At 35.9% G+C, this 16685-nt stretch overlaps 1 protein-coding gene across 5 annotated transcripts in view; it reads left to right on the plus strand.

The window, feature by feature from the left end:
• The window catches only part of Mhcl (Myosin heavy chain-like), a 234596-nt gene that overhangs the window by 70153 nt on the left and 147758 nt on the right, over positions 1–16685 (plus strand). The window contains exon 2 of one of the 5 annotated variants that reach the window (XM_069501067.1): positions 317–1336. The exons of 2 other annotated variants lie outside the window; for them this stretch is intronic. In XM_069501067.1, coding sequence (XP_069357168.1) covers positions 401–1336 — 936 coding nt within the window. In that variant the 5' untranslated portion in view covers positions 317–400. Of the gene's footprint in view, positions 1–236; positions 1337–16685 lie in introns of those variants that run through there. 2 more of the 5 variants (XM_069501068.1, XM_069501069.1) reach the window with 2 other exon arrangements.

The raw sequence follows: 16685 nt of genomic DNA on the forward strand, positions 1-16685 counted from the left end.
CATAGCTGTAGCTGCAAGACGGCACGATTGTGGAGGTAGACGTTTAGCGTTTAGTCACTGTAATCCGACGTTCACGCAAATTGCGCCATCAATATTTGATATTAAAAAAATTAAAAACCGCATTTGAACCGATATCAGTTGTAATGCGTCTGCATTTGGTATTTTTCTCTCAATATAACTAGCACCATCTTTACATAATTTGTGCATTAACTGGATAACTTTTATTATTCACAAAGTTGAAATTGCGCTTTCGCTTTAAGTTTAAAATTTGTTGTGGAGCCCGAAACTATAATAACAAAAATAATATGATTTTAAGAAAGTGAGTATGTTTTAAAGCAAAAATGTCTAACTATGTTGTGAGTTGCAATGTGACAAAGGTGTAATAAGAATAGGGTGAAAAATGTTTCATGTACAAGGAACATTTGAACAATCACTCCGATGTGGCGATGAGCTTTCGCCCAGCGGGAACAAAACCCTGGCAGCACTTGCAAAGATTCACAAGCATTGTACTGGCAAATCCCACGCACATGGATGCGTCGATTCAAAAAATCCACTTGCTAAGTCTGATTCTAATACAAGCCTGCAATCAAAAAAGTCCTTCCGGAGCGATTGCTATATAGAAATTAAGGAGGCTACCAAAAACGACAGTAATTGTGCCATTAAGAATGGATCTATGACGAAGAGTTTTAGTAACAGTACTAGCTCCTACGAAGGGCATAGCGATACTGACTCAGAAACTGCTTTTAAGCCTCGCGTAGAATCTAAATTGACTGATCCTTGTGAACGACTTTTCACACAAAACACAAAAGCTTCTTTAATGAAAACTGCTCGAATGCGCTACGCTGATGATAGTGTAACTTCCTCTGTTAATGATGAGATTGACGGTGAAAAATGGAAGAATAATTTTGTAAGAACATCCTCGAGAGGGAGCTTCAGAGATAGAAAGTCAGGTGTTGTGACTATTGAGGAAGTAAAATCTGATGGATTGAGTAATCAGGAAGATGACAAGAAAAGAGCGTTGACTCCAAACAGAAATATAGTATGTCGTAAAAATTCATCAGGAACGGTAAATGGCAAACCTGGAAACAACGGTACAAAACCTCCCTGGCGTAGTGCAAGCAAAAATGGAATTTTAGTTGAGCCATTCGTTCGTTCGCCGTCGTTCCGAGGAAGTATCAGAAAAAAGAAGTTTGATGGTGTGCCATGGCGGAGGCTGTACGATCTTTCACTTTGGAGAAAGTATGGAGTTAACTTCGCTTTAAATGGAGCAGATTCAGAGCGTGCCGTATTGAGACCCTGGAGCGAATTTTCTTCCCAGCCCCAGCCACTTTACGAGGTAAGTTAGCTTTAATTTGGCAAGCCCTCGAGCAGGCCAGTTCTTTGATACTATTCTCTACATATTTGGCAACATTTGATTACCCCTCATATCTACGCGGACTGCACGAACTTGAATATCATTACATAGGGAGAGGCAGTCACGCTGTCGATACAAAGTTTGTAAAGATAATTGTATTTTGTTGTTACTCTGTTAAGACCAAGGAGATAAAAGCCTTTAAATCTTTACATAGAGCTAGTTTTGAAATAGTTCACGTTATCTTATCCTAACGCTAACTGATATACTGCACCTCTGTTTGTTCCGGATATCTTGGGAGATTTTATCAAAAGTAACCTTTTGTGCTATTTGTCTAAGATAAAATAATAAAAATTATTTAACATTTTGTACAACTTCTAACAATTTTTATCACTTTGTGGATCTAAATTTATTTACTGTTAAACTAATGGTTTATCCATTTATTTGTTAACAGAATTGGTACTATGCTCAAAAATGAATTGCCGCACCCTTCAGTCCACGATTAATTTTATTGGACCTCTAAGTGTCTGCCGATTTGGTAAAATTGATAAATTACGGTCTTATATTATGAAATAGTTGTAATATATATTTGTAAAACAGCATGAGTTTGATAGATTTGCTTCTCAGTTTAGCTTAGTCGTTGAAAAAATACATACATAATTTATTACGTTGAATGAAAAATGTGAGTAGTAAATAAATATTGTTCAAGCAATCAAAATGTTAATCACGAGCGTAAATAAGGTAATATAACTTGTGTTGAGCAAATGTAATTCATGTAAATGTATTAGCACTGCGTGCATTACTAAATTGGCAATGTCGCAGCTTTGTCACAAGGCGTTCTTACATAACTGGTGTTAGAGACTCGAATACAAATGAATTGCCGATGAAGCTGGCTCCTGGCGATGAGAAACATAGCGTGGGCTTTTGTGACCTGTTTGACTCACCAAGGGAGTTAATTCCAATTGAAAGTACCTATGCTATTGAGGGTTACTTACAGTAGAACCGCCTAGGTTATGCTATAAGCAACTCTTCCTTCCTATCTTCTAAGTTCATATTACAAACTAAGGGTCAAATCTCCCATGTTATCCATACTATAATATTATAAATGCGAAAGTGTGTCTGTCTGTCTGTCTGTCTGTCTGCTAGCTTTTCACGGCTCAACCGTTCAACCGATTTTGACGAAATTTGGTACAGAGGTAGCTTGCAACTCGGGGAAGGACATAGGCTACTTTTTATTTCGGAAAATCTAGGAGTTCCCACAGGATTTTTAAAAACTAAATCCACGCGTACGAAGTCGCGGGCATCAGCTAGTTAGTAATATACGTCACCCAAGTTCATGGTTTTATAAATAAAAGAAGAATTATTAAAAAAGTGGAAACTTTTTAAGAAATCTTGAAAAGGTTTTGAAATTTTAGGATTGACCCTTGACCTTTTAGAACTACGGTCAACTACTATGTTCCAACCGACGATATTAATTAATGTGAAAAAGAATTAAATACGTTAGGTAGTTAGGTACATATGCGTCTATAGTGAAGATTTAAAACTACTGCATTTGGGTCACATTTGTACAGCTCTATATTTTCTACTCTGGTGCATTCTTAATCTTACTCGCGTTTCATATCCATGTAAAATGAAAATAACATAATTAATGGTATAATATCATTGGTTTTGATCAAGAAGCATCATAATAAATTGCCGTCTCTTGAAATAATTTCTCAAGTGAAATTAATTTTATTACTTGCAAGTTGCCGTTACTCAGAGGACGTTGATTTATTTTCTCAGCATCGGTTCAATTGATACAATTACTTTGCATTGTAGTCATAAGACCTCCACAGAGTTGGGGTGCCATTTACTGTGCGAAAGCGGCTCTAAGCCTCTAATTGACTGGTTCAGCGGCATCCGCAAACAATGGTGGTGTCGTAACATCTTTACTATGTTAATCTTGCGTATAATTTGTCTCCTACGCCGGAGCGCGTTGTGAAATTTGATATGTTTTGCCCTTTGACAAACTAAACTATTTTATTGTCTACCATCATCATTACATTATAAAAAATCTAAAATTACGAACACTTCTTGTTTTATACGTACTTATATATGTAAATACTAATTAGTTTTTGAAACTTGAAAGTTCGAACTTATTTAGATAATGTTCTACTTTCCAAGTTAATCTTGATAGGTTACACGCTTGAGCATTGAAGTAATACGCTCGTACCTCAATGTTCCTGAGTTCCCGTGGTAGTAGTAGAAGTATCAATTCCTAGTCATCTCAGGTATTGTTGTCTGACATATTGTTTGTCTTTATCGAACTACTTGATGCTCTTAAATATTATGTTGCCACAGTCTTAAATTCTGTTCGATCTATTCTGTATAATAACAAATCCTCCAATCGGTTATATAAAACAAATGAAGTTGTTTATGTACTGTCATTGCTTATTATGAGAACCCGTATTTGTTGAAAGATGCACAGATCGATGCGCCAATAATAATTAGAAGGGAGGGCGTCGCATTTACAATATTCCAAGGTTACAATTAATGTCGAGAATAATTGTTTATCTCCTACACAGCAAATCTCTGCTAGTAAACAAAACAAGATATATGAGTATTTGTTGTGTTCATTACGAATGCCTTTGTGTTTCCAAAATCACTTGCAATCATCGTATGCTTCCAACCCGAAAACAATTCGACTAGCATTTACAATAAAACGTCTACCGCGCGTTGAAGTATTAATGAACTTAGGTCTCATTATTTGTCAACTTTTTATTATCTAAATAGGTACATAAAAGAAAAATCGAACTGACTGACTGTGATCTGTCAACGTAGGTACAGCTCAAACTACTGGACAGATCGTGCGAAAATTTGGCATGCAGATAGCTATTATGACATAGATCTCCGCTAAGAAACGATTTTTGAAAATTGAGCCCCTAAGGGGGTAAAATAGCGGTTTGTAATATGTGGAGTTTGTAATGTGCGGATCTAGATCCGCGTGAACTAGTAATAGGTATAATAAAAAGCCCTTTGTAAACAGTTTCACTAAAACATCAAAATCGAATTTAGCATTTCCATCATAGGTTTGTATACCTACGTAGGTCTAAGTTACAGAACAAAATAAGCTAAGCTGATTCCTAGTTCTATGGTCTAAGTCATGACTCATGACTGACATGAACATGTACTTAAGTTTAGACCTATTCAATGTTACGTTAGCAAAGTAATTTCAAGTTTTTGTTGATATTACAGCGCGCGAAAAATTTATTAATGGGTATTTAATTATCGATTTTGCGTTCCGCGATGCCTCGCAGGGATCAATTAGAGGTATGGGTTCAATTAAACTACCTTTCAATTAATACACCTCCTAAACTACCTCGCTTCCACTACTTTATTACGTACCACGTGAGATTGCAGTCAAAGCCTCGTCATCGAACTAAAAAATCATCAACACTGGAAATGCCAGTACAATAGAAATGCTTGCGACTCGTATCGTAATATGCAATCAGCTTTAAGCAAAATATAGAAGAACAAACCTGAATGGTTTCTGTTGCTCAATGAGGCTCCAAACTCCGAATACAGATCTCTATCATTACGACCAGTTATCGATAGTTAGATGCTTCGACAAGAATCCAACGGGATCACCCATATACGGTCGTGGGCTACATACATACGACAGCATGATTACATTGCATTGACATTAACTAGCCGTTCTGTTGCAAATGATGTAGTGGTATCTTTCTCATTAGAAATTGTGTGTGACGTTGATTTAGTAAATTGTTTTCCAACAGTCTCGTAATTTTATGAAATCTCTACCTACTTGAGCTTTCTCTTAACATAGAGCAAAGAATTTTATCGTTTCGTGTCTAAACTGCAGTTTTCGTTGTTGACGTTATAATCGAAACATATTTGATACAAATTATAACCTGAGTGTTAAATTATATTCATATCGTATATTTAACTAGCTTTTGTCCGGAATATCATCCACGTTTCTCCGGGATAAAAATGATCCGATGTCCTTCTTAAGTTTTTAGTTTAGAGTTTAGTGCCTCGTTAAAATTGTTGAGTAGTTCTAAAGAACAAGCGAACAATTTAACAAACACTTACAGTTTCGGAGTATGGATATGAATTTCCTCGCTAAGTTTAGTTTTGACACCATTTGAAAATAAGACTTGTCCTGCTGCAAAACTTCATAAATATTTCAATTATTTTTAACAAAGACCCGCGTTCCGTTATTGCTGTACTCTTACGTCCTATATCTACATCAGTTTCATGGAATTATAGACAAGAAGGTCTAAAGTAGGAGGAAATATAATTTTACTAATGTTAACATCGTTACCTCAGTTAAAGCGGTTATATCAAAAGGTAAATCCAATGTTATTTTTTATTTCTACTCGTAGAACAACCTCACATGTAGATCTAGTAGCTCTAGCTACATGTAATTACAGCGTACATACCTTGACCCGAGTTCGTCTTGGTTGCGAAAATTGTCCTGTATCTAAAACTATACCTCTATGAGTTAAAAATATTTACTTATAGTGTGTACTTTGCACTACTTTGTGTGTACTACTTTTTCAATAATACTGTCAAAATTGTCCAAATTCAATGGTAATGAGTGTAAACACAGGCATCGACTGTATGAAAAATGCTGAAAGTAAGGAACGTTGGCGCTACTGAAAAGATTTCTTTATCCAACAATGCTTAGATATTAACTTAAAATGACGATGATTATGAAATATATTGTATCTTGCAAGAACAACCAACAATTTAAGTAATTGTTGGAATGTGAGGAAAATTCAGAAATGTGAGGAATTGCAAGTGGCATGAATATACACGCCCACGCAACGACTCGAAAGAGCAACGCGGATCGAATACTTTAATCAAACAATTGGCACACTGCGAAACCTCGCTGATTACCGCCGCTTATGGCTGACATTTAACAAGTATTCAACAATTGAAAATCTGAGAGATAGGTCGCTTCTAGCAGAATGAACTAGAGTGAGGTACTCTCGGTTTAATCCTGAATCGACGAAATGTCAAATATTAGGCAATGGGAGACGTGAAATCATAGAAAAATGGGGCTACTTTATTAGCGCCTGCCAGTGACGTCGAAACCTCGACGTTTTGTTAGGAGTTCTGAACTGTGCTTCAGGTGAGTTGAGGCTGTCGTTTCGAACTTCCAAGTTTCCAACTGATAGAAGTTTGAAAAGAAACACTAAGCTTAGTTAGCACGATGTTTGATAAGACGTTGGCAGTAGGTACGATCGAAAACCTAGTATTCGTTGGACACTGTTAAATGATTCATTTCATAGGAGTTTGGTTTACTTAACATGTAGAGAATTTAAAATAGGACAGTATTCTAACACTACCTGAGATTCCTTGAAATAGTGATGTCATCACGTCTTAACCACAAAACTCAGATCAATCGATCTTTTAATCGATTGTGCTGTTTAAAATTACGAGACGAGTGGTTGAATCATTTTCCGGTAGGTATCTGAGTATTTTAAGTGCAATGCTTATATTAGGGGCTTCTTATGATTATGAATGCAATACCGTAACACTTCTGTTTATTTAAACCTCGAGTGGCTGTTGCAATCTTCTTGATATTTGTACACAAACTTTCGATATCTGGTCGAGTTCTGTTTCATACCTAGCTTCCTGAGTTTAGAGTTAAATATAGTTATATATAGTTTCCTGAGTTTAGAGTTAAAAATATTTGCTACTCAATTCAAAACATACGATGAATAAAAATACTGATAGAGCGATCACGCACTCATCCGTGAAAATACGGATACAAAAATATCTACGTCATATGTCATACATAAGCTACCATACAAATAATTCTATGTCTGCTTCCATCGATATGACTGCTTCAGAACGTTATAGTACAAAGTATAGAAATAAAACAGTTAATCAATGTTTATCCATAAATAAGAGTAGATTTAGATCATAAGACATAGATTCATGTTCACGCCCTTTTATCAAGATTTAGATGCGATCACTAATGAAAGATTTAATATAAGAAAGACCGGTAGTTAACCGCCGTTCAGCGAATAAATAAATAATCTAAAATGCATTTTCATAAGAATAAGGAAATACGATGCCCATAATCGAAGCGCATATTTTATTACGACTAACCGTGGTCTACCCTTTATGTTAAGTTTATGGCTTTATATGAATTGATGTTTCCTTAGAATTTAATGTACAGGATCTCCCTGGTGCATTGGTAAGCACTGTGGTCTTATAAGTGGGAGGTTCCGGGTACGACCCCTCGGCCTGCTCTTAGTTACCAGTTAGCTCTGCTGTTAGTTAAGTGTTACCACCCTACTGGTAAAGTAGTGCCTATACTAAGTAGTAGTGGTATGACGCGTATAATAAAATAAATCTCGATACTTTGTTTTTTTGTTCTAGTTCATTTGATATTTCTTTTTCAAAGAAAACGGGAAACTTTAAACGACAGATGGGATATAAGTAAGACCGATTCCGGAAACACGGATCTTTGATTGATGTCTTTCTTTACTTTTATGTTACATCCAAATCTCCGAGACTTTTTCAGTACAAAGTAGATCCTATTTTGGGGCATCATTTACTTTAATTTAATTACGATAATAGTTTAAAACATTTACTGCATCCTGTATTCGAGACTCCAATGTCAATTGGTGTCAGAACAGAACCACTCTAGCTCTATGATGAGAGAAATAGGTAGCAGATTTGCACAAAACTAAAGAATATAGGTAGGTAAGCTTATTTCCTGGTGTATCCATCCTTCGCCGATTTTTTAATGCCAAACGTTTGACGGCGCAATTTTGACATTTAGACAGGTATCATGGAGATTTATCAGAAAGTCAGTTTTTAAATAAAATTTATTTATTTATTTTGAAATCTTTATTGCATATACACAGATACCTATATACAGAAAACAATACAACAAAAGGGTGCAAAGGTGGTCTTATTGCTAAAGCAATCTTTTACAGGTAACCTTTGATGACAAGATTTAGAAAATTACATTATTCTAGGCGATTAATAAATCAGGCATCAACTCTATGAACAATATGTTTTTCTTAGAGGCAGTTTTAAAACGAGGGTTACGCGGCAAAAACGTTTATATCGTACGCATTCTGACACATATTTGGCTATCATATAATCGATCTAAGTTAGATACGTATCCAGTCACTCGGTGTTAAATTTAAATGAATGTAATTCTAAAAATGGCCGCGCTATACCGGCTTATGGAGATGGAATGCTAACGTCTCCGCTTCCTGTCTCCGCCTAATAAGTATTCTATGGGCGCTTAAGCTCGTGCCGGGATTAAGTATGCGCTAATAATAATTCTTCAAGTGAACTGATTTTACTGACATGACACCAGAATGTTACTTCTTAATTCAACAGCGGATGACAGGGTCATTGATCATGCTATACTCTATCCACGGAGAGAAGTTAATATTAAAGTATATAATATATAGTATTATAATATAAAGAGTCAGTGGACATTAATCATTTTGAGTAACCAACCAATCACAAACGAGCTATGTCTTCCGCATTAACTTTTTGTTCCGTGGATAGAGGAGTTAAATCTAGGAGTACTAATATAGAAACGAAAAGTTTGTAAGTTTGTTTGTAGGGAGTAATCTCTGGAACTACGGAACGATTTTGTTTTTTTTTACCAGTAGAATGCTACATTATTCCTGAGTAACCATATAGGATAGGGTATATACCTACCCGTGCGAAGCCGGGGCGTATCGCTAGTATCTGAATATAAAAAAGGAAAGGTGACTGACTGACTGACTACTGGATGGATCGGGCTATTTGGCATGCAGATAGCTATTATGACGTAGGCGTCCGCTAAGAAAGGACTTTTAAAAATGTTACCCCTAAGGGGGTGAAATAGGGGTTTGAAATTTGTGTAGTCCACGCGGACGAAGTCGCGAGCATAAGCCAGTATACTATATACTAAATTAAATACAAAGAAAATCACAATTTCGAAATCGTTTACTGTTTATTGAGGTGTTGTATTTGGGACATTTTAATACACTTTCACATCCCTGTGCTAATGTTTATTTGTCTACGTTTCACCGCGTTCAATAGGCCAATATATTATACTGCTATTATACCCGTATTCGTAGTAGCATTAAAGCGAAGTATCCGATAAATATAGATATTAATAGAAATTGCTTTCTTCCATTTGATAGAGTACGTTACTAATAAAAACCGGCCAAGTGCGAGTCAGACTCGCGCACTGAGGGTCCCGTACGGCAGTTGTATTTTTTCGTCATTTTGCACGCTAAATCAATACCTGTAATGCATAAAACTAAATAAAAACCTGTTTCAGAGTGTACAGGTAAATCCCTTTCATATGGTTCCCCACTTCGTATAGTTATCTTACTTCGAAAGTTGTAAATACTAATTATTTGTTCATGAACACATTTTTTTTGTGATGTAACCGCAAAAGCAACGTGTGCTATAAAACCTACCTACCTACCAAACATGATTCTAGGTCAACGGGAAGTACCCTATAGGTTTCTTGACAGACAGACAACAAAGTGATCCTATAAGGCATACATAATCCCTCGCCTAATAAATACTTTAGATAACAAATTGAAATGAACTAACTAGATTTAATTTAAAATATAAGCTAAAATCCTATTATATTAACAAATTGTAATGATCCCCATTTTTGTATACAATGTAATGTAATAAGTGTTTCTATAAACTAATGTAAATTGTTTATAGAAACACTATTATTATGTGTTAAGAAGTAGACGGAATGACACACTTTTTAAACCTTCGTGGTTTTTTGCTGTGTCTAAATTGGATTTGTTAAACATTCTTTATGTTGGTAATTAAAAAAAAAGGGTCCGTTTTTCCTTTTCAGTTGGGAAACCCTAAAAATGATTGTTGGTGTTGTGTACATCATTTATGTATTCGTGAATCGTTCGTCCAATTCAGTAAAAAAAATTGGCAGGTGTTGTTGCCACTTGCGTTAAGGTTAAGGATTCATAGGATTTTGAATAAAGTAAATGTTCCTGATTTCTAATTTCGCCTCAGGGTCTTTGCAAAGTGAACGCTTGATTTAATTTATTGACCAATGGCTCAATGCTATCGATCATCTGCATTTGTGCAATTATCTCATTTTGATACGGCGCGGCGCGGCGTCGGCAGGAGCTGTGATGTTGTAATTACGAGTAGCAGACAGCAGACTGATGCTCGATGTTTGATAGTGTCCGTCAGTACAAATCTGACCGGCGGGGCCAGAGTTCAACCGTGTCTGTTGAGTCAAATTTGAGGTTTCATAACATGATACAACCTACACCTACAGCCTAGTCGAGAATTTGCAATGCGGTCATCACTAGGGTCGCATTTATAATTTTAACTCTTCCAAAAGTTCCATCTTACCCTATCGCTTCCTTACAGCAATTTAAATTTAAAAAAAACCGGCTAACTACTAACCGTATTAGGGTCGTATTTTTTCGACATTTTGCAGGATAATCCAAAAACTATGATACATAAAAATAAATAAAAATCTGTTTTAGAATGCCCAGGTGAAGACCTTTCATAATATGATACCACTCCACTTGACATTGTTATCTTCGAAAATTTCATAATTCTAGGTCAACGGGAAGTACCCTGTAGGTTTCTTGACAGACCGACAGACATACAGACAGACAACAAAGTGATCCTATAAGGGTTCCGTTTTTCCTTTTGAGGTACGGAACCCTAAAAAGAATTTTAGCCATGTTTATCATGACTTTTCCCTCCAACAAAGCGAATTAGGTACGACAATAGTGCAACGGGTGGGATTTGAACGGCGACCTTTCGGATTTCAGTCCGATTCTGTAACCGTTGAGCTATTGAGGCTCTAAAGCTATGTATGAAGCACGTATGAAGTAATCACTAAAATAGACCTCATAAATTCTTAGATGATTGCAAGGACGAATAAAACATTATATTAAGGATCTTAGTTAGAAAGGTAGTTTTAGTTGTGAAAGAGGTTATTTCGTTTAGAGTATAAGACCTTGAAATAGCAAATTTTATATAATAATAAATTTTCTGTGTTCTGTATTGTTTATTTTCGTACACATAATCTTCTGTAGATATGTGTCCTACGAGTATCTAATCAAAAGATCCTGAAGTCAGGAGAATGAGTATTAAAGTAGCAATACAATCGGTATAGTTAAAGAATCATGACTGACATATTAGCAAATTGATCTAATAGGTGTATAGGAACTAAATTTCTCTAAAAACGACAAGGTCGTTAACATGTAGAAATCTCGAGTACAACCGCCATCTGAATATGGAAACTGGAACCCTTGTTATGGTGTTTGTTGCATAAACTGGTGTTCAATTATGACTTCATTTTCATTCCTATACGACATTGATGTTAAAAGAGAGTTAACTAGAGAGAGTACTAATACCGCGTGGGAAATTCTTGGTAAAGCCAATATGTATCTGAAACTGTGTTTACGAAAAATTCGTAAATCAAGACCAAAGATACGCTATAGTTACAAAAACTCTCTGTGGTCAAGACAATAATATTATAAATGTCGAAGACAGTTACTACCCCTATTATAAATGCAAAAGTGTGTTTGTTTGTTGGTTTGTTGGTTTGTCCTTCAATCACGTCGCAACGGAGAAACGGATCGGCGTGATTTTTTGCATGGGTATAGTCAAAAACCTGACATAGGCTACCTACTGTTTATCCCAAAAATTTAAAGATTTCCCACAGGATTTTCAAAAGCATAAATCCACGCGAACGAAGTCGCGGGTATCAGCTAGTATGAAAATTAATTGGATGAAAAATATATATAAATGTTATAGACAAATATTAGGAAGTATTTACATTATTAGAATCACGTTGCTGGAGAATTGTGATTGCTTTGTTTTTGTTAAAATATATTATTTTAGCCCAATTACAGACAATAATAATTATAATATTAATTGTCGATGTCGAGTGTACATGAACATGGTAGTAACCTGAATAAATAGGTCTTGTAGCTGTGTCCAGATTCCAGATAGGCGCAGCGACAGAAATCCGGTCGTAATTTACAAGATTGTCAACGCTTTGCGTTTTGTATCTATTGTTGAAATGCAGAATTGGGCCACGGATTGGACAACGGAATAAATTAATGTCCCTTTCTGTTGATATTGACAATGTGAATTGGTTTCTTAGCCATATATTCTGCTATGGTCTATGTTCCATTTTCTCAGAAGTATTCGCTAATGATAATAATTGGTGATAGTCTAGTGGTTAAAACGTCGGTCAGGGGCTCGATCCCGGGCACGCACCTCTAACTTTTCGGAGCTATGTGCATTTTAAGCCATTAAATATCAATTGCTTATTACGGTGATAGGATAACATCGTGAGTAAATCTGCATGCCTGAGAGTTCTCCATATTGTACTCAAAGGTGTATGAAGTCTGCCAATCCGCACTGGGCCAGCGTGGCAGACTATGGCCTAAACCCTTCTCATTCTTGGAGTTCTCAGTATTGGGCCAGCGATGAATTGATCATGATGATGATGATGTGATGTGATTAAATGCGAATGTGTTTGTTTGTTGGTTTGTCCTCCAATCACGCCGCAACGGAGCAACGGATTGACCTTGTTTTTTGCATGGATATAGTTGAAGACTTGGAGAGTGACATAGGCTACTTTTTATTCCGGAAAATCAAAGAGTTCACACGGAATTTTTGTAAACCTAAATCCACGCGTAAGAAGTCGCGGGCATCAGTTAGTATAATATATAGCCTGAATTCCCGTCAGATATTTTGCGTTCATAATTAAATCTTCTAGCTTCTATTCTAAGGCCCTGCTTAATTTCACTATTTATTTTATTTCATAGCCCAAACTATTAACAAGCTGAAGTGGCAGTGGGCAGGTCATGCCTGTCGTAGAGGCGATGGCCGTTGGAGCCGGAAAATCTCTGAGTGGAGACCGCGTTTAAGCAAGCGTAGTGTGGGTCGTCCTCCAGCACGATGGACCGACGATATAAAGAGGCTGGCGGGAAGTGACTGGATGAGGAAGGCTGAGGACCGGGTGTGATGGTGCTCTTTAGGGAAGGCCTATGTCCAACCGTGGACGTCCACAGGCTGATGATGATGATGATTTCATTTCATTTTAACAGTTACTCAAATAAGCATAAAACAAAGACACCGCCTCAACATTGTTAAACGATTTGATGATGTTTATATATCATAAAAGTTCAGAGCCAGGTTTATGAGCTTCGTATGGTAATTTTGATCGAAGATGACATCTTTGAACAGTTTGGAGGTCGAGGTTGTACAAGAGCCGTTACATTCACGAGAGCTCTACATCTTACTTCATCACAGTTGGGCATTTTGTACTCGCAAGGTGTAGGTATGTTTGTCATGAGCTATGTCGGTTACTCTAGTTCTCCTACGGATCTCCATTTCTGATTTGATCACGCTTTCTTATGAAGCCCATACTTAAATACATCATAGTAAAAAACTAAATACATCATAGTAGTAAAATGCATCATAGTAAAATTGTTGCAGTGGTAGTCATAACGTAAATTGAATAGTTTAAACACGGTAAAGGCATACAAAAACAATGCTGGTACTTAGTGGTTGAAAACAGATGCGTTTAGTAGGTCAGATGGCGTTACTGAAATACCAACTGAACTGTTGCATGTTATCGTAAATCTACTGACCTTAATTGTTAAATAGGAACCGATTATAGGATTGAGATTGGTGCAGCTGGATAACTGGAAGAGGAAGTAAAGAAATATATTGATGTTTAATAGCTCCGGAGACAAACTAAATTAGTACCATACAAGGGCTATTTCAAAATCTTGTTCTGAAAGCTACAAGAAATGATACAAATATGAAGTACGTTACACTTCAGAGCTCGGCGACTGTAGGCTATAGCGCGGTTTCTAAAAGCGACACGGTAATAGCGGCCTTTAGAATGACATTTCGGCTTTGTAGAGCATTGTCTCTGTCACTTATACCTATATGACATTTTGTCGGTCTCAACGACAAAGACAACGCTCTACAAATCTGCTATCTCCTTCTAAAGGTCGATGTACATTACTTTCTGCCGCGTACTGTACGTAGTGTGAACGGTTTCCTACAGTTATGTAAAATATTTATTTCATTCAATTCAATAATTCTTAAATTCATATCGACTAATTTTATAAATGCGTCTGTCTGTTCGTCTGTCTGTTACCTTCCGTTTAACCGATTTTGACGAAATTTGGTACAGAAATAGTTTGCAACCTGGATGAGACGGGTGTAATATGCTACATATTGCCTTGGAAATATGAAAATATCCCATGGGATTAAGAAATACCTAAATGAACGTGGACAGTCACAGGCATCATCTATTTGGTACAGAGATAGCTTGCATCCAGTGGCTACTTTTTATTCCAGAAAATCAAAGAGTTCCCTCGGGATTTTTAGGCTTCTGTACCTCAAGAGAAAAAAAGAAACCCTTATAGGATCACTTTTAGAACTTGAATCCACGCGGATAAAGGCGCGGGCATTATCTAGATAGTCTATTTTTCAAATTATTTTATAATTAGATTTGAAATGGCGCAACGCGAACAGTGCAATGTTCTATAAGTATTTAATGCTTATGAAGCCCCACAACTTTTGAACTTTTGAATTGACATTGTTTGACCCAATAACAATATTCTGGTGAATATTAAATTTACCCTTGCCGGGTTAATGTATTCTCGTGGCTAATATAATAATTTTATGGGTTCTGAACGTTCTTAAATATTGTAAGCGCCGGCTCTATTATAATTTAAGCAGTAGTTTATTGCTTTTTCGTATATGTAATTTGAATATGGCTAATGGATACACAACAATAAAATACAAAATCGCGCTTTTATTATGCTTTTATTAAGTTTTTAACCGACTTCAAAAAAAGGAGGAGGTTCTCAATTCGTCGGAATCTTTTTTTTTTTATGTATGTTCCCCGATTACTCGAAGACGCCTGGACCGATTTTGAAAATTCTTTTTTGTTTGAAAGGGTATACTTCAAAGTTGGTCCCGTTTAAATTTGGTGAAGATCTGATGAACATCTTCGAAGATAGATACTGGAACTCCTCAACGGATAAGAGTAAATTGCTCGCGATCAGTGTAATAGCTTAGTAAACAGTAGATTTTTAACCAGTCATAGCATAATAGGCTACTTGACACTTTTTTTAAGTTGGTCTTAAATGGTTAATATTTGTCCTATTATATCAAAAAAATTAACACTATATTTTTTTGCGCCCTAAAAACCGTAAAACTTTAATTTAAAAAAATATTTTTCTTAGACAGGTGAAAACACTGTCGGCCATGTTTGGCCGATAGATTATCTGTGCTCTGACGTCATGCATTTGTAAACAACAGCATGACCTCCCAAAGTTTAATAAACATGACTTCTATACTAGTTTACATGAAAAATATAGTAATTATCGTTATTGTATCATCCGAGAATGTAAAAAACGCATCGATAAAGACCACAGGAAAGTTGTGGATTAGAGTGCCCAGTGAAATAAATATACGTAACACGCAAATACTTGCTTAAAGGGATCCTATATGACTAACGACTTCAACCCAAATTTATTTTTGCAAAGATCACTTTGTTGTAAGTCTTACTTAATAACTTATTCAATTTATAAAGAGAAAACGATATTTTTTTACGTTTACTATGAGTTTTTAGACATATATAAAAACTAGCTTATGCTCGTGACTTCGCCCGCGTGGACTTCATAAATTTCAAACCTCCATTTAACCCACTCAGGGGTGGAATTTCAAAAAATCCTTTCCTAGTGGACACCTTCTCTTTACCTACAAAGAACACACTCACCAAATTTCATGTATCTAGGACCAGCTGTTTAGATGTTTAGGCTGTGCGTTGATATATAAGTTAGTCAGGACTCTAAATTTTATATATATGGATACTACGTTAGTCCCCGCGTGACATAGGAATGACATTTCTTTGTTTACATATTTAATGACGTCACATAATGGCTGACAGCGTTTTCTGCGTTTCAAATAAAAATAAAAATTGTATTTTTTTAAATTGGATTTATATATCCATCCTGCGTTTTTAATAATTGTTATTGATATATTTCGTTGTCTTAAGCAAAATACTATAGTAAATAATCATTTATTGGACGAAATTAGATATGAGTCAAGTAGCCTATTCCATGGGGCCACTAAAAATTGAGAAATAAAAATTTTTTACAAAAAAAATAAAAACCGACTTCGATACACAAACACTAAAAATTGAAAAATAATTTCATTTATTACCGAATATATTATGTATACAAGAGTTAATATAGTTCCATAATAATATTTTTTGGGGTCGGTGCCAATGAGGTGCCATTGTAGAGTCTCATAA

The sequence above is a fragment of the Maniola hyperantus genome, chromosome 9 (genome assembly GCF_902806685.2).
Source record: "Maniola hyperantus chromosome 9, iAphHyp1.2, whole genome shotgun sequence".
Classification (NCBI taxonomy): domain Eukaryota; kingdom Metazoa; phylum Arthropoda; class Insecta; order Lepidoptera; family Nymphalidae; genus Maniola; species Maniola hyperantus.